Below are 18,608 nucleotides of genomic sequence, written 5' to 3'. Positions count from 1 at the left end.
GCTCTCTTTGTCTCCAATGGAGAAAGCATTCTTAAGACAAAAACAAATGTAGTCATAGGAAAGTAGGAAAGAGTGTGCAAGAAAGCATGTGTACCCACCAGAGTGTACCCGGAGATGTATAAGAATGTCCACAGCAGTGTTGTTCATAATAGCAAATACTTAGAAACAACCCAGATCTCCATTAGTGATAGATTAGATGAATTGCAGAATGTTCATATAATGGGATATTATACAGTAGCGAAAATGAATGGACTATGGTTACATCTACAGGAATGCATCTCAGAAACACAACATTGAGCTAAGTAAATCATAGAATACAGGCTGTATGAATCCATTATATGAATTCTAAAAGTTGACAAGACTAAACAAGATATATACCTTGAGGAATTCATGCATAAGTGGTAAAACTATAAAGAAAAACAAAGGAAGGCTCACCTCCAAAGTCTGGAGAGTGGTTAAGTCTTGTTGCAGGGACGGAGAGGTGTGCAATCAGGAAGGGACACAAAGGGACTTCTAGGGCACTTGGTGATGTTTCACCTGGGCCGTGGATACACTGCTATTCATTTAAAAAATTCATTAGATCACACCTTTCAAGCACTCTTTTATATGTATGATTATTTTGCGATTTAAGAACAGACGTATTGTCTACAGGCTCAAGAAAGTTCCTTTTGTGATCTGCCTGACACGTGTTAAGTAAGTTACCCTTGGTAGTAGTCAGTTCAGTGGATAAACCCAGGCCCAAGACATTGCCATGAGTAGAAGAGGGGTCTGGTTCTCTGAGTCTCCAGCTATATGCTGGGTGGCAGATGGCAGGGGCATTGTGTGTGAGAGGGTGGCTGGTTCCCCGCCAACTCATCCCTGCCACTGAGCAAACACCCAAAAGCAGGTGGGAGGTTGTCCATGTCGCATCAAAGGCTGACATGTTCTAGGACACACCAGAGACACTCTGTTAGTAGCTGGCTTTTCCACTGGGATGACAGCACTGGTTATCAGAGCTGTGCTAGATTTTCATCTTCTCTACCATTTGGGGCCAGGGATGCTCCTCTAGGAACATTTGTAGATGGTTTCTGGACCAACAGTCTCACCCTGGGAATGAATTTGTAGTCTGAGAGACGGGAAGTTGAGGTGAAATGAGGAGACGCTAGCAGACGTGGTCCCAGTGACTCCCCCTGTTCAGACCACCTGAGCTGAACCAACAAAGGGGCTTTTGAAAGTGTTTCTTGTAAGTCTGAGTTCACCGTTCTGTTTGAGTGAGAGAAGCTGTCCACTGTCTGGTCCTTGCAGGGGCCTTGGAGTCACTTCTTCTGACTGGTTGCCAAGGAGCACTCTCCTGAGATGGAGGAGGAGATGGTCCTGGGAAGCTGCCTGCTGATACACTGATCTGTTCTGTGACAGCATATCAGTGAGGGCCTATTCTGTCCTGATCACCAATGCTGCTGTCAGGCTATTATCCACCCTCTAAAAACACCTCCATTGAAGCTTCTGCCATCTAGATGGGCCATGCCTGTGCTCCACACCCCTCCTTGTCCCTGTCCTATTGATGTCCTCATTCTTCCCCCTTGTTCTTTGGACTTTGGCACCTGGTCATAGCCTTGGCCTCTCCTTTAGATGACCTGGATTGGAATCCTAACTGCAACTTTTTAGCTATGGAAACTTGCCTAACCTCATCGAAGCCTTGCAAGGAGTCCCTTATCTGCCTGATGAATTCTTAGTCTTCCTTAAAGAGTCATCTTAGGGGTCTGTCGCCTTTTTGGTGAAGTCTTCACTCGCCCCAGAGTTCTCAGGCCCCCCTCTGCTAGGCTTTTGTTGCACCTTGGCTGTATACCTCCATGTTGGTAACCTTTGCTTTGTATTCTATTCGTCTATTTGTGTCTATTCTTCCACTAAATGGAAGCCCTATGAGCAAGACTTCGTAACTTTGTTTCTGAATTCCCAGTGCCTCATACAATCCTGCAGAGATTCTGCAAGTATTTCTTGGATGGATGGCTAAATGTGCATTTGCCATCGTCCTGAAAGTGGTTCAGAGCAAAGCAAGCTCTCCTATGAGTGTCAGATCGGTGGATTTGGGTTGAGGTGCTACTGAGTGTCTTCTTAGATATTTTTAGGGCACTACAGTTTCCCATTACTGTCATTCTTGGCACTTTTCATTTGTCTTTTTAGTAGAAAAGCCAATTAAGAGGCAAAATTGCGAGCTCTGTATACAAAGATCAAAAGTCAAGGTTGCTGTTAGACATTTCACCTCTCGTTTCATCCATTTCTGCTTCTTCTGGCCTTCCTTTCAATGTACTTTCCATACCCCAACCCTGGCCATGCAGTTGAAAACGAAGCGCACTGCGACTTTGTGAAGCTGCGAGAGATGCTGATCCGGGTCAACATGGAGGATCTCCGGGAGCAGACCCACAGCCGCCACTATGAGCTGTACCGCCGCTGTAAGCTGGAGGAGATGGGCTTCAAGGACACCGACCCCGATAGCAAGCCCTTCAGGTACCTCTCCCGCCAGCCCAGCCCAGCCCAGCCCAGCCCAGCTCAGCCCACCCAGGGGGTGTGGACGCCTCGCCCTGCAGAATTCACAGGGGAAGCGAGACAAGGGTGCCCAGACCCAGAGCTGTGGGGCTAAGTCACTTGCCAGTTCCGCTTGCCTGTACTTTCTCAGCCTTGGCACACCTGCCAGGGGAGCTGTGGCAGGGCGGGCTTCGTAAGCACTGCTGCCCTGCTTCTAAGAGCAGGGCCAGGGAGGGGGCCAGGGGACCAGCAGAGCCGATGGTCTCGCTGCCGCAAGTAGATGTGTGGCAGCTGCCAGCCCTGAGCCTGGGCCTTCTTCCTCCACGTGCCAGTTTGTGCCTGGCCTCTGCCCCACTTTCTTCATCAGGCTCCGGCTGCTCTGTTGGGTTTCCAGTCTGTTCTTTACCTCCCTCCTCCCCAATATCAAAATCAGATGGGACCAGACAACAGTCATTGCAAATGTGTCAAACCTCGGGCTCTTCATTTGCTGTTGTTAGTATTTGCGTTCAAGTGTGAGTTTTGTTTTGACCACAGGATGTTACTAATCATTAACATTTCAAATCAGAATCTAAGATGCTTTCAGAGAAGAGGAATGTTTTTGAAAGTATTGCTTCAAATGCTCTCAAGTAACCATGCTGATGGGAGTTATATGTTTAAGTATCCGATCTCTATGCATGATGTGTGACATAAGCCCTACCTTGTAAATGATGGTGTGGTGCCCTTCGTTGGAGCTCACATCTCCTTTTAGGAAATGTCAGGCCTTGGTAAGTGAGTGAGGGGGATGCTTGTGGGCTAAGAAGGCCTTCAAATGGCCTCTGAGATCCCAGAGGACTTGCTCACAGCAGAAAGCCAGCCTGGGGCAAAGCATAGCCAGTCCTTTGGGGATACCTGGTTCTGGAGGGGTGGGCTCACTCCCGTTCATGGACAGGGGCTGCTGGAGCCCCTGGGGTTGGAGGAAAACGTGCTTGTCTCTCTGGTGTGTGTTCCCTTAGCTTTCTGGCTCCCTCCCCTCTGAGAGCTTTAATCTGCATCTGCAGGGGGTAAGAGGTGTCATCTAGTCCCCTCCCCTCTTTGACTGCATCCTGACTACCTCTGTTTCCCACATTCTCGCCCTCTGCACACTTTCTCTGCTGGCTCCTTTCCATGTTGCAGGCAGATATCCTCATCCTAAATAAACTCCCTCACCCTGCTCCTTGTCACCAGTCTTCACCCTGTCAAGGAGTTTGGCTCCTATGGGAAGGAGAAAGAATTGTTCTATAATTACTTGGCTTCTGCCCCCACCATGTTGCTGAATGGAGATGCCTCTCTTCAAGGTCAGCAGCCACATACTCGTGGCCAATTACACTGTGGCCTCTGAGTTCCATCTTTTTGGATCTCAGCGCAGTGTTCGATACCCCTCCCCACTGCCTCCTTCCTGAAACTCTCTCTGCCTTTGGCTTTTCTAGCACATATCTGGCTGGGTTTAGTCCTCTCTCACGTGCAACTCCTTCTGAGCCTTATTGCCCGGTTCATTTTGTTCAGTGTAGTCCTTTGCATGTTCTTTCCTAGGGCCCCTGCTCCTTTCATTCTCAATTCTTTTTGTAGCTGGTTGTTTCTACCCTCACAGCCCTAATTATCACCCAGAAATAGGTGACTCCCAAGCTAAAATCTTACTTTTGAGCTCCAAATCCAGTGATCCCCCTGCTTACTGGAAATTTTCACTTGGACGTCTCATAGAGGATGTACCTAAAACTCAAGTTGTCTAAAATTTAATTCATCTCTTCCCCTCTTAAACATACTCCTCCAGTGTTCCCTGCCACAGTACATGGTGCCACCATCCACCTGGTTGCCCAGGTAAAAAACCAAAATCATCTTTGACTCCTTCCAAGTCTTGGGAGTTCTGCTTCCCTTACTGTTCTCCTGTTCACCCACCCCCTACCACCCCTTAACATTCAGAGCTCATCATTTCTTACTTGGATCATTAGAAAGTCCGTCCTTCACACAACACCCAGAATGGTCTTTCCCATTTTCAAATTAGATTAAGTCAGCCCTGCGTAAAACCCTGCTGTGGATAAACATCCACATCTTAACAAGGCATCCAGCACCTGCTCTCTCCTGCCTACTCAGGAGCCTCATCTCCCACCACTGCAGCCCTGTGGGACCCGGTTGACTGCCCAGGTGTGCCATTCCTTCTCCACATATGCCTTTTCACAGGCTGCCCTCTGTGGAGCACACAGCCTCTTCTTCTTTACCAGGCTAATTCCTATTTCTTGAAGACTAAGTCCAGGCCAGGGGCAGGGAGACTTAGCCCAAGCATCTTGAACTAGACTGTGAATTCTTTGATGGCAGGCACAGTGGCTGTTGACTCTAGATGTTGACTCATGAGCATACTATCACTTAATCCTGTGTCCAGCAGATGGTCGAGTCTCAAGTGTTTGTTGAAATCATTCATTAATGTCAGTTTCAGAGCCAGGACCTGGTAGCATAGGGCAAGTGGAAGGACCTAGATTATGAAACAAGAGAGCCAACTTCCTGTCCCAGCTCTGCCTCTAATAGCTGTGTGATCTTGAGCAAGTCACTTCACTTCTCTGGGCCTGTTTCCTTCTCTGTAAAATCAGGGTATAAAAGCAAATATTCTAAGTCACTCCTAATTCCAAATCTCTCCGGTTCACCAGGGCTGTCCCATCCCCCCTGGCACTCTGTGACCCTGCTGTCACGTGCCAAGCCAGGTGCCCGCAGCTTTGTGGTCCTGCTTCTGCACCTCTCTCAGAATTGAGGAAGGGAGGATGGGGGCACCTGGGAAGGATCAATGGGGCCAGTTTTCATCAAATAGGAGCCATTCTAAAGGCAGGGGGAATTAACCTGACCATGTTCTCAGTTTACAGGAGACATATGAGGCCAAAAGGAATGAGTTCCTAGGGGAGCTGCAGAAAAAAGAAGAAGAGATGAGACAGATGTTTGTCCAGAGAGTCAAAGAAAAAGAAGCTGAACTTAAAGAGGCAGAGAAAGAGGTAAATGTGAGCCTGCTTGCCAGGTGGGAAGGAAAAGGAGGCTGAACTTGGGCAAGACAGAAGTTTCTGCCCCAAGAGAGCAGCCCAGGGAGTCTTGCAGCCTCTGGGCAGGAATGGGGCACGGCCTCTGCAGCCCTGCCTTGGCTGGCGTGGAGACGGCTGTGAGATCTGTGTCTTCTCAATCCCTCATTCCCCAAGGCTTGGATATTTTCTCATTCTCTGTTATTTAATTCTCTAGAACCACACTGTCCCATATGGTAGCTGCTAGCCCACATGGCTATTTAAATTTAAATGAACTAAAATCAAATAAAATTTAAATCTCAGTTTATCCATTGCATTAGCCACATTTCAAATGCTCAATCCTCATGTAACTAGTGGCTCTCAGATACTGAACATTTCCAGCCTCGCAGAAAGTTCTGTTGGGTGGCGCCGCTCAAGAGTCAGGATCTGACATGGCCCCTTAAGGCCAGGTGCGGGCTAATTTTCTCCCCTTCCTGGGAGTTTGGAGCTCATTAGGGACAGTTGGTCACTTTCTTGGCTGTCCTGCCCCATCCTACCTGCTCTGACGGCCATGGGGAAAGGTGGTCCTGGGGAGTCCTGGGTACCTTGCTGAATCTGAAACCAGTGACAACTGGAGCACTTCCCCATCCACTTGGACATTCTGTTCCATTTCATGCTGGTGTTAGAGAAACATCTGTGCGGCTCTAGTGAGTTTTTAAGCTAAGGCTTGATGGTCTATCTGGGGATTTCATTACTTAAGCCGTGACTAATAGAGTGCAGTTAGTCCTGTAACCATCGCCTTGCCTCCAAGGCCCCGCTACCGATTCCCCAACTGCTGCCAGATTAACTGGCTTCAGCCACAGTTTTGGTCATGTCAGCAACTGCTTCAGCTCTCTGGGCCTCAAAAGCCATAAAGAAAGGAAGCACTTAATTACTTCCCAAGTCTCTTCCTCTTTTAATCTGCTGTGACGCTCTGGGGTTATTGCCAAAGCCTGTGTGTGGCAAGAGTATTGACTTCACTTCAGTTTCACTTTTCAAAAGAAAAATGTCACCCAGTACTTTTAGGAAGAGAGGTGAGGGATCTAAAAGACAGATAAATGAAGGAAAGGCCAGTGAACAAAAGCCACGTGAAAGCAACTGATCAGCAGAGCTTCACCAGCACCCGAGCCCATGTGACCAGTGAAAGCTGATTTACTCAGCAAGTCTGTCACCTACCACTCCTTACTCCGTAACAGTTCCGGATGACCTGCAGGGCACCCAGCCTCCTTCACGGGGTGCCGTGAGTGCTGCAGAGCCCTCAGTTCTCTCCCGAATCCCCCAAAGAAAGAGAAATGATGCTTGATTGGCTCTCACTCTTCAGGGCAGTTTATCACATTCTAGTTTGTTACCACCTACCTGCTGGCTGCCTGATCCACTTAACACAGTGGCATGCTGGAATATTCTTGCTCTTTTCCTTTGGGTCTGTGGCTCTGTTTGGGGCTAGTTAAGTCTCCCTTTGCTCAAAGCTGAGGTTTCTGTGCTCATTCCATTTTCTAAAATTCTTTTATCTCCTTCCGTGTCCAAGGACAAGTGTTTTCTTTGACTGGCTTCGGAATTGCAGGAGTTTTCTCTGCAATCCCCGACGAGCCTCTGTGATTGGAGCCCCTTTTATATGGAGAGATCTCATTATATAATCGTCTAAAGAAGGGCTTGATCTTGGGTGAATTCCTTAAACTTCTCCTACCTTCTGTTTCCTAATAAAAGGCAGATAATAACAGAACCTACCTCAGAGGGTTGTTGTGATGATTAAATGAGTTAATACATATAAAGTGCTTATAAAAGCCAGTGCCTGGCCTATAATAAGCACTCAATAAATGTTCTATATTATAATTGATGTTATTATTAACCATATGTAGTAACTGTGGGGACTCTTTTAAATAAAATGCTTGATTAAGCAGAATGCACAGTTCCTTGACCGTATTCAGGAGCAGAACTGTGGAGGAAAAATGGCAGGAGGAGAGAACTCTCCAGAACATGGTGCCCTTTGCTGCCATCATAGCCATCCCTGGCTGAAATGTCTCCTCAGGTCCCAGGGTCCTGCAGGGTCGTAAGCTTGCCCATCCCCACCCCACCCCTGGGATTGGCTCCACTGGGCTCTGCTCCTGGGGCGGGGGATCTCTCCCCAAACTTCCTGTGTTTCCCTGCCAGCTGCATGAGAAGTTCGACCGTCTGAAGAAACTTCACCAGGATGAGAAGAAGAAGCTGGAGGATAAGAAGAAATCCCTGGATGATGAAGTTAACGCTTTCAAACAGAGAAAGACAGCAGCTGAGCTGCTCCAGTCCCAGGGCTCCCAGGCTGGAGGCTCACAGACTCTGAAAAGAGACAAAGAGAAGAAAAAGTAAGTGGTAGGGTGCTCTGGGGCTAGGGCTTTTTTCTTCTCCTGCTCATCCCTTCAGGGTGGTGACCAGAGGCCAACTGTGGCCTGATAGGCTCTTTAGGCCCCTGTGACTGGTCTCAGTGTCCCCACGGGACCTGTGGATCCCCTGAGTTGGGGGAGCTGAGAGCAGGGAAGGGCTGTGGCCCCAGAGGCCCAGCCCCTCTGCTCGCCCTCTCACTTGGGTAGGAGGAGAGGGAGGGAAAGGGGAGGAAAAGCAAAAGGAGTGTGAGAGAGTAGAAGGAAGAAGGGAGGGAACGAAAGGCTGCAAAGTTATCAAGAAGAGATGAACAAAAAGAAGGGCAGAGAGAGGGTAGCAGGAGAGAGCCTTAGCAGAAGCCTCCAGGCACCCTCTTTCTCCCTGGGAGGTTGGAGCTTGCCAGCCTCATCCTCCTCTGTTCTCACAGCTGAGAGAGCCTAACCCTGCTGCTGAAGGCTGCAGCGTGGTCCTGATTTCTCGTCCCTTCGCGGTCCCTCCCTCTTGGCTGCTTAGTTGTTCCCAGCCTGGGGAAGCGCAAACTTGGCAGGGGGCCCTTGGAGGCTCATGTCCTCCGTGTACCCCATCCTCAAGCTGGAGAATGACTGAACAATCCATCTGTCTCCCCTGGTGTTGGGGGAGGTAGGATATAGCACACGCTCCTGGTTACCATGTGGGTCAGTCACCCTGACCCAACCCCAGGCCTTGCTTGCTGAAGTTATCCATTCTTCACCCCAGAACCAGAGGCAAGAAAAGCATTTCTGACGGGACCTGTACAATGCCCGGAAAACCACCAGTGGTCCCTGGCGCTCTAGTTGTTTGTGCGGTGTGACTGGAGGAGCCCTCGTTTGGAGGGTTAGACAATGTCCTTACTAAAGTGGCCTGAGGATCTGAACAATGTCCATGGTCATTGCCTTCTGTTCTTAGCCACTGGTTGCTGGACTCAACTAGGGGATATTTGCCGGAAAGAGGAAACATCTTCCTTTCCTCTGTGCCCAGCTTACCACTTAGGAAGAAAACAGTACAACATTTCAACAACAGTAAAATACATTAGTCAAAGATTTTATATTTGAAGGCACCCGGTTTTGCCATCTGATTATTCTTTTTTCAAAAGTGTAATTTGAACATTTTCACCAATTAGTCCAGAGATCTTTGTTACTGAATCCTAACAATCTATGTCAAAGTCACTGACTAATTAACTTTTTTTGATATTACCTGATAGGCAAAGTTCACCTAGTGAGAAAAAAAGCCTCCTTGGACACACTGTATATTAAATGATCTGTCATGGTGTGTTAGTTGCACCAGCAGGAATGGATTCCTATATTTAAGTTCAGAAAAGTCTAAATTTGTCTTCCGACTCTAACCTGCTACTTTCATAGTCCTGTGGTGTTTGTTAAGTCGACCCCTGGGGCAGTCTCACAGCCTGCTGGCAGGAATTAGGAGATTCATTTGTTTGGACTCCACTGATGCTAAACTATAAATAGTCCCTATTGAGATGTTCAGTGGAAGTTCCTCTCAGATCAGGCTTTCTCCTAGTTGCCCTCAATTAACTGACCCCCACCTCCACCCCAGGCAGAAGACCTTATCTAGGGAGACATGTCCCTTCAGTCTCCAGGAATGTTTGGAGTTGGTGGTGGCACCCTTTCCCAATTTTGAGATAGGCGAACACCTCCCTGGCACGTGGCACCTCATATTAACAAGAGAGCCTAACAAAACAGCCTGTCCTCTTCCATACTTCCAGGTGTATAAATGGCCCCAGGCCTGGGCTTTTTGTATAATTCCCTGAACAGTTGGATAACCTCTGGAAGACCTATCACTAGACCTGTTTCACTCTGTTCCCCGTGGTGATGATGTGGATGGTGGGGAGAGGAGTTGAGGGTAGAAGTGGTGGGTGGTAGTAGCATTTCTTCTTGAGAGATGGTGGTTTGATCTAATAGAATCACATATGGAGGATTTCCTTTGGCTGCTCTTAAAGAGGTTAAGAAAGAGCACCAGTGTTTCAGGGCTCCCTACCAGCCCCCTTCTTCCTTCACCTCCCCACTCCTCCTAATCTCCTTTGACCTTTAACTCTTCATTGTTTGTGTCAACTCATAATATTTGATTTCTCCCCAAGCTCACTCCATCTTCATCAGCTTTTACTGTTTTACAGTTAACTCTGCTGTTTGCTGCATGCTGCATGAGACCCAGGGTCCTGGTAAGCTTTATTAACTCTAAATAGAACTGGCAGTGGCTTCTAGAACACCTCTCCCCAAATCTCATCCCCTGCCCAACACATGTATCTAATAGAAAAGAAGCTACTTCATTGTCCTAGCTAGTTTTCTCTTGTGATTTATAAATATTCAGAAATAGTCTGGTGTGATTTCAAGTGTACCTGTGGAATGTTTGTCTTCCTGATTTAAAGTGAAGGTTTTTTTCAGACTTTTGCTGCCGAAACAGGTAGCATAGGTGGCCATTGTTTTTCCTTAAAGAGCCTTAATCATTACTCTCAAAATTAACTAAACTGTAGTGATGAGGGGAACTGTTGGGTTCACAAGCCCTGTCCTGCAATGTCACGGTCAGCCTTGACCCCCCTAGGTTTGGGACTGTTCCGAGCCAACGGAAACTTGCTTCTCTGTTTCCCTCTGGTGGCTGTTTCTTATCCGAGAGGTTTAAGTTCCCCAATTTCCTTTGGCTATGTAACTCCCCAAAATCATAAGAAAAGTGGAAGAAAATGAAGAGTTCTCAGATATTATAGAGAACTCCTTATATTTAATTCTACAAGTACCAGCTTCATGAATACCTTTGATAAGGAGATAAGCAGGTAACCTTTGGTAAGAGGGATTGCAAGGGCTAGGTGTTATGTCCACAGGAGTGAATAAAGTAGCCTGTGGCCTCACATAGTTTACAGGTTGATTATAGCAATGTTTAAGCACCTTCTGTCTATTCTTCTAGACACAGGTAGTGAGTGGGGAGGGAACATAAATATTTTTAATTGAACATAATTAGGCTTATTACCATTTTAAAACTTTACCATAGACACTTTCAAACAGGAATAAAAGAAGAGAGTGGTACCATGTAGCCCTGTGTACCCACAACCCCACCCCCAAACAACTGTCAACAGATGCGAATCCTCTTTCCAATGTTATCCCAAACTGTCTGGATTATTGTAAAGCAAAACCCACATCACTTCATCTGTAAATACTTCAGCATGTATTTCTAAGAGATGACTCTTTAAGAAAAAAAAAACCCATAACCACAATGCCACCATTATCACACCTCCAAAATTAACAATTCGTTCACATAAAATTTCTAGTCAGTGTTCAGAATACCCCGGTTGTCTCATAAATGCCTTTTACATTTGGTTTGTTTGGCTCAGGGAATATAAAATATTGAGAGGACTTCTCCCCACTCACCCATGGAGTTTATGATTTAAATGGAAAGCCTGCTGTTAGTCACCAAACTGATTGCTGCAGCTACTGCACTGGGAACTTTGGGCAGCTGGCAAAACATCCTACTTTCAAGCAAATCCCGAAGAGGAAGTCCATAGAGGCTTCTGAAACATAAGGCCCATGAAATTGGGCCAAAGGAAACAACCCTAAAACAACAATGACATGATTTATTGTCTGGCTTAAAGGCAAGTCTTGGAGCCCTGCTAGTTGACTTGAATGAAACAGCAGGTTTCCGTGGAAGAAGACTCTCGAGTTGGAGAGCGTCTGTCCACGGCTGCAGTCCCAGCGCCCAGCAAAGCGCCTGGCGCTTATTACTTCATGTGTATTTTCTTTGTTCTCCCATTTTCCATGAGGAGAACAGGAAAAATGCATCCTGGTCACTTAGATTTCAGTTCATAAAACCTGAATTAACGTGATTTGACACAATTTGGTTCAGCTTTCCCTGAGTAAATCATTGTTAATGGCCATTGCTAAAATTAATTCTGGCAAAACTATAATTAAAGCCATACTTTATGAGCGAGAGGCAATTGGCAAACAGCAAGAACAGCCAACTCCGACCCTAAGTAGATTGGCTTTTTCTGGCATGCTTCTCCCCAGCAGACCGCAAGAGCAGCTCCAAACCAAATAGGGAAGGGAGACCTTGGCTCCCTGGGGTCTGAAAGCAGCAAAGGTAGACTGTCCCTTCCCCAAAGCCCTCATTCTAGGGATGGGTCCCAAAGGCCACCCCTCATTAACTGGAGCACAGGCAGAAGGAGGTTTACTGTTCCTTGCTGGTTTTGAAATTGCTTAAGGCACTCCTGGCAGCTGTCTGCAACTGAAAGAAATTCTTCCTCCGTGAAGATGTAGATGCTATAGCTCAGTGGTTACTGGTCCCTTGACCCTTGGAGGGGATGCCAAGTATATAGACAATATACACATATCGAAACACATCAGCCTTCCCACGAAGCCCAGAACACAGGCTGTCGCAGTGTTGTTGAGGTTTCTCTTCCCCTGGGGAGTAGACAAGGAGTGAAAATAGAGATGAGCATTTGTATTACATTTTAACTCTATTCAATGTGATTTTCCATATGATATCTCATTTTCACATTACAACAATCCTGTGAGGTAGAGGAGGAGGGACTAATCTTCAGTTTACAAGATAGAATACATGGAGGAGTGGGGAATTTAAGAGACTTACCAAGGATCACACAGTGAGTTAGTGGCAGAACTGGAAAGAGAATGCAAAACGCCTAATTCCTGGTATAAATTGCCATTCACATAAGTGTGTGTGTGTGTGTGTGTGTGTGTGTGGATATATTCACTGTGAGGAAGTGACTGTACAAACATACTCAGTATACACTTTTAACTGTCCCTCCCCAATATTTAATAGCCTTTATTTAATGAGATAAATGTGTTCTTCAGGAAAAATAAAAACAAAAACAAAAACAAAAAAACTAGGGGTTGAGATCCAGAGGCAGGGAGTTCTCAGGGACACTGTGGTGTGAAGTAAAGGAGTCTTGATCAAGCAGCCAAGGGATTCAGGCTCTGCTGCTGGCTGTGACTCTGTGTGACCTCGGGCAAGTCACTTGGCTTTGCTGTTTCTTAGCCTCCTTATATGTCAAATGGGGATCCATACTACTTGCCCCATTTATGTCACATGGATGAATTTAAATGGGAGAAAGTTCAAAGTGCAGTGTGAACACAAAAAATAATGCATTTCCATAGCTCAGGTTGTTGGGTGACTGGTTGGACCTTCATGCAGAGCCCAGCCACCACCCCCAGACACTTCTCATGCAGATCTTGCCCCGGGGTACCAGTTAGCTGACTGGGACTCTCCGAAGGTGACCTAATGTGAAACCTGTACCTCCTCTGCTTTCCCTATGGGACAAGGCCATCACTGGCTGAAAGCCTGGTGCTCTGTCCCCTGGCCTGAAGCCACCTGGAGATTTGCTGAAGATATTCCTGTATACAGTGCCTGGGTGGGGCGTGCTGATCAGGACCCAGTAATTAAGAAGAGACAAAAAGTATTCTTGTGGCTGTTAATAATTATTTTGCTAGCTAATGCCACGGTGGTCACCACTCAAAGGTGTGTATGAGTGAATGAGAGCAAAGCATGTTCCCGGAAGCCGATGCAGTAAGACCTTAAGCCGATCTACAATAGCTATATTCTAATTGAGCCATTAGTCATCATGACAATTTTCTTCTAACCTTTTTATTTTTTGTACATTAATCCATCCATTCATTAACCCAACTTCTCTTTTCATTTTCAGTTTGGGCTTCCTGTAGACGCCCTTTTCCTGCGCAACAGAGCTGGGCCTCCCTTTCTCTAATTCCCCCTTAACACGTCTGGGGGGCACACACCCGTGCCCTCCCCTCTCTTCCTGCCAAGGTTTATAGAAGCCTGAGAGTCTGAGGACCGTGTCTGGCCTCTGGTCAAGAAGCCAGCAGTCACGTGGCTTGGAGATGCATCCTGCATCCCAGTGCCTCTCCCAGCGCCCCCAGCTGGCCATTCCCCACCCCATCTTTGCCAGACTGTACCGTGTTTGGGGGTCCCAGCTGTTCCTCTCCACCACCAGCTTCCCTTTTCCAACTGCTGCTTGTTTCCCCAAGGTATTTGCATCCACCATGGCTGGGTGAGCTCTGGTCAGTACCCCAGTCACTGAGCTTCCCCAACCATTCCTTAGCCCCCAGTAGGAGCCACAGCCCCTTCTCGGAAGGCTCCAAAAGGAGATCTTTTGGCATCTTTTCCTTTGGGCCTGTCACTTCAGCCTTTCCAGTTTGATTCAATCAAAGTAACTGCACTCAAGCTGTGTTAAAAATCCAGAACAAGTTTATACTTATACCCAGCCCTTCCCCGACAACACAACTGCTGAAGAAAGTAGCATAAATTTTCCCTCTCTATAATTCTGGGTACCCCACAGGTGCAGAAGGGAGAATAAACCTGAATATTATTACCAGCCTAGTGTCTTACGGAATTGTTCTGAGGTGTCTCAGCATCTCCTCTGTAATTTCCCTTAGGATGCCACACCATCCCAACAAGGCAGAGCCAGTGGCAGGTATCATCCGATGTTGTCAGCTGCCAAACTGAGCAGTCAAAGAATCAGTGTTTTCAGTTTTGCTATGATGAGTCCTCCAAACTATTTGGTGAATGTGATGACTTTCAATCGGTATTTTGCACACGTCCCCCAGTAAGAAGAGGTGAGGCTACCAGCTGGACAGGAGAAAAGAAGTGGTCCCTAATTTTATCTCCAGTTTTGATTGGATATTAAAAAATCTTTGAGCCCTAATTTTTTATAATGGGGCCCATCTGATAGCGGCTTTGGGAATTCCTTTGAAGTAGAGAGCCCTCCATTGTCAGGGCCACGAGGCGGTGTCAGTGGCCTTTGATGTTTGGCCAGGGAGAGAGTGAGAGCTGGAGGTGACCTGGCGATGATCTGTGGCTAACACGCCGTTTCTCTACCCTTCCTTTGCAGTAATCCATGGCTGTGTACTGAATAGTATTCCCTGCTACAGCTGGACTGGACTCCATTTAACCTTTTAAGCCAAGGTTCCCATTGTAACTGACAGCTTTCCTTTGAGGTGCCAGGTAGCTGGGCCCCCTGCTTCTGCCATGTACCTCCACTTCAAGCCCCACCTCTTCTTTTGAGTTCTGCCTCAGTCCCACCGGCACCTGACCATGACAACCTTTTTTATTTTCATTTTTTGGAGGGTTTTTTTTTGTCACTTTCTTTCAAAACACAGTCAAGTAAGGCTATGCTACATTTTCAGGTCTTTTTGAAGTGTTGAGACTGGGGAGAGAGTGTTCTTTCTTCAATTACAGATAAGAACAGGGATTGAAAAGTAGAAAAAATGAAAAGCAGAGGAATACACACACTTTCTCTTGTTGGCAAAGCAGGAGTACAGTTTGGATACGGATTGTTTGGTGAGTCACTGATTGGTGGGTGGCCAGAAGCAATAGGAAAGTGATGCTGCCAACGCCCACGCTAGTTTCTTGAGAAAATCCAAGTCGCACAGTGGAGTATTTTCAGAGACCCTATGCTTGGTGATTTAAGAAACAAAGAAGTTTGTATGCTTAGCCGGTACCTCTGGGAGATGCTAAGTTAGGGCTGTCAGGTCTCCTAGGGAAAGGCTTCTTATTTACAGCTTTGATGTTTCTGTGACCAGTTTCACAGCTGCTTCCCAAGAATCCCAAACTTAAACAACCAACCTGGTCTCCGTCCTCGGGTTAATTATTTGCATTACAAATAGGAGGCCCCTCTCATTTGCATTTGTTTACAGATTAACTACTGGAGGCTTGAGGAGCTCTGAAAACTTCAAAAGGTATTAGAGCCACCAGCCTTTGAGAGACCTTCAGAGACTAGGCAAGAATTTTGTATGAAGGGAGATATTCTGGTCCGGAAGACAGATATGACCCACTATTTTTTTAAAGAGGAAATTGAGGGCCAGAGAAATGAAGGACTTGCCAGAGGTCCCAGCGCTGTTTTGTGGCAGAAGCAGGCTAACTTTAGTGTCTCCTGATTCCCAATCCACTTCAAAAATGGATTCAATCTGTTCATGGATGTTCCTGGAGATGAGTCTTTAGACGTTCAGGAGAAAACGAATAGTTACTATGAGAGGGCCTTTGAGGTTTCTTCTTCCCTATAGAAAAATATCCAGGCAAAGCAGAGGACTCAAGGCCAGCTCCCGAACCGAGTTCTTCCGCTGATGATAGAAGTCTCAGGGCACCATCCGTTAGCTGTTCAGCTTTCCTGGAAGTCTGGAATGGAGCCCAGGCTGTGTATGTTTAACAAGTGCTCTAGATGGTCCTTGTAATCAAGAAAGTTTGGTAAACAAAACCCTAACCTGTCCGTGAACATGAGACCTTTAGAAAGTCAACCAAAGCTATGAAAAGAATTTAAATGTTTATTTTATTGGGCAGCTTTTCTCACTATAGACAGAAAGGTTTTTTTCCTTCTTCAGTGAAAAGGCTTTTTACTTAGTACAATTGTTACCATTTTAAAAAGTACCCTAAGTACTCTGTTTACTTCTGGTGAAACAAAACCAGTTATTAGAAATGGTCTGTGTCCCGCCTGCCCAGACTGGAATGGAATGGCCTTCCTGAAAAATACCCCTGTGTATAGGCACACACACACACACCCCTCATTTCTCTTAAGCCAAGAAATTTGCTTTTCCTAGCTGCCTTATAGGTCGCTTTTGTTTTTGTTCATGTTTTTTGTTTTAATCATTTGACATTCACATGTGGCTGTTAATATGTGCTTTTTTTTTTTAATTAAAACAAGAAGCTTTCAACCGGTGTGTGGTGTTCTTAAAACCTTCTCAGCAGATTTCCCGGTGGTGATGGTCCATCGGTGACCCCATTCTATCCTGCCTTCCCCAAGTTTCATCTGTGCTACCTCACACTGCCCACTCCCCTCACCCTGTCTTACTTTGAATGTCCCTTTTCTTTGGCTAATTTCATGTTTTCTTTCTCTTTCTCTCTCCCTCTCCAGCTTTTTTTAATCTTGTCTTCAGCAGCTGCACTAAGTCTAAAGGAGAAGACTGCCATTATAGAAGAGTTAGGGTTCCATAGTGTTGCAAACCAGAAACCAACCAATTCCCTCTCTCCCCAAACTGCGCGCACACACACACCACACACTCAAGTGTTCATGTGTCCCTGTGTCCAGGCAAGAAGCTCTCTCCTGACTTACATGGTATTTTAAATGGAAGTGTCTTGTCCTAACTTAAGGCAGGAAAAGAACCATCAGAGCTGGAGAATGGACCAAATGTAACCTCAGAGAGACACCTACAGGATGACTCACCCAAGTGTAAGTGACTGGGGCAGGAAACCTCAGCTGTGGGTGTGCAAGTACTATTCACAAGTTTTCTGATTTTCTTTTTAAATGCCAATTCTCTGGTTCAATGAGTTGACTGTCTACGGCCATTATTAAGCATTTCTGAATATGGAAGAGAAAGTCAAGCGACATTCATATCTTCTTCAGCATTTGCAGACCTTCTGCAGACTCCAAGCAAGGGGGGAAAATGGACCTACTAACACTCAAATGGAGAAGGGAGAGACAGGAGGGAGTTTGAGATTAGTGAGAGCAAAATTACTCCATTCAAACTTCCAAGGCCAGTTGGGGTTTTGAGAGAGGTTTCTACTCACCCTGGGATCTGGAGGGAGAGCTTTGATGTTGATAAATCTGCCTTGAATTCATTGGTTTAACTTGCAACAAAATACCATGTGAGTGTGCTCATTCGCATATATCCCTACAACCATGGCCATTCCACTGTCCAGTGTCTCTTAAGAGAGCCTCTTTGCATGTTTTCCAGAACCTGTGTTTGTTTTTCCTTCTCCTTTGTTCTTTTTGCTCAAGGTGTGACCAATCACTGCCCCTCTGGGGCTTTCATTCACCAGGAGAAACATCCTGAAACCAGCACTGTTTAGCTTGATACCTTTCTAATGTCCATGTCAATTTTCAATAAAATTCAAAGAAATGCTCAACGGCTGTGTGATCTGAAGTCATTAGGTGATGCGCCCATCATTGTTGGCCTTAGGAGTGGGTGGCTGCCTTTCAAGGGGGTAACTTGATGGGCTCAGGGAGGCACCATTGGCTGGTTTGCAACCTTCCTGGGTGGGCTGCTCTGTCATTCCCTCCATCTGGACTTGCAAATCCCACGGGGTGAGGTGGGGCTGAGCAGGAAGTTCTTTAGTTTTCCTTTCGTAGTATAGATTTAACCCATCTGTCGAGCTCATTATCATCTAGGATGGTGATAGTGGAGTGCTAGACCCTACAGAACAAGATTCGGGTGAGTTTTAATTCCAGAAGGAAAAGAACTCTGCGCTGCATGTCTTCTCTTATTTAATACTATGATGTGAGCACCCTGAAAATTCATGGATATGACTGTCCTTTATGACTTGAAAAGCCTTTACTTTGTGTCCTGGGCCTACTAGGGAGGGAAGCCTCCTTGTCCCTCCTAGCATTAAAGTTGGTAAGACAGAGTGGTCGGTTTTCATAATTCTGGTCACAGTCGAGGTGGGGTTTCCTTTCCTCGGCTTCATTTCCCAGGTGGCCAGGTGCTGGCGATCCTCTGAAAAAGAGTACCGGGAAACGACACTGGCCTGCGTCTGCGCAGCTCGCACACTAGGGGGCAGCCGAGCGCGATAACGCTCGCCTGTGACGTCACCGAGCCGGGCGGGCACTGAGGTGTGGAGCGAGGTCGACTTGCTCGCTGTGTGTGCTGTGGGAGAAGTTGTGTTCAAAACCTCCCCGTAAAAGGAGAGTGGCAGTAACTCCCTTGCAGGGTGATTGCGAAGGTTCCATGAGCTAAAGATCTGGGT

At 46.6% G+C, this 18,608-nt stretch overlaps 1 protein-coding gene across 10 annotated transcripts in view; it reads left to right on the top strand.

Annotated features, from left to right (window-relative positions):
* The window catches only part of SEPTIN6 (septin 6), a 62,419-nt gene extending 44,651 nt beyond the window's left edge, over nt 1-17,768 (top strand). For 2 of the 10 annotated variants that reach the window (XM_031671389.2, XM_072955761.1), the window contains exons 7-11: nt 2,316-2,484; nt 5,360-5,492; nt 7,680-7,870; nt 10,033-10,077; nt 13,561-14,247. In XM_031671389.2, the coding sequence (XP_031527249.1) occupies nt 2,316-2,484; nt 5,360-5,492; nt 7,680-7,870; nt 10,033-10,036 (497 nt within the window). In that variant the 3' untranslated portion in view covers nt 10,037-10,077; nt 13,561-14,247. The other 8 variants (XM_031671388.2, XM_072955760.1, XM_072955762.1 and 5 more) reach the window with 7 other exon arrangements.
* Nucleotides 17,769-18,608: the final 840 nt, after the last annotated feature.

This window comes from Vicugna pacos, chromosome X (assembly GCF_048564905.1).
Source record: "Vicugna pacos chromosome X, VicPac4, whole genome shotgun sequence".
Classification (NCBI taxonomy): Eukaryota; Metazoa; Chordata; class Mammalia; order Artiodactyla; family Camelidae; genus Vicugna; species Vicugna pacos.
Note: the sequence above shows the minus strand (reverse complement) of the source record. Positions and strands in the feature narration are given on the sequence as shown.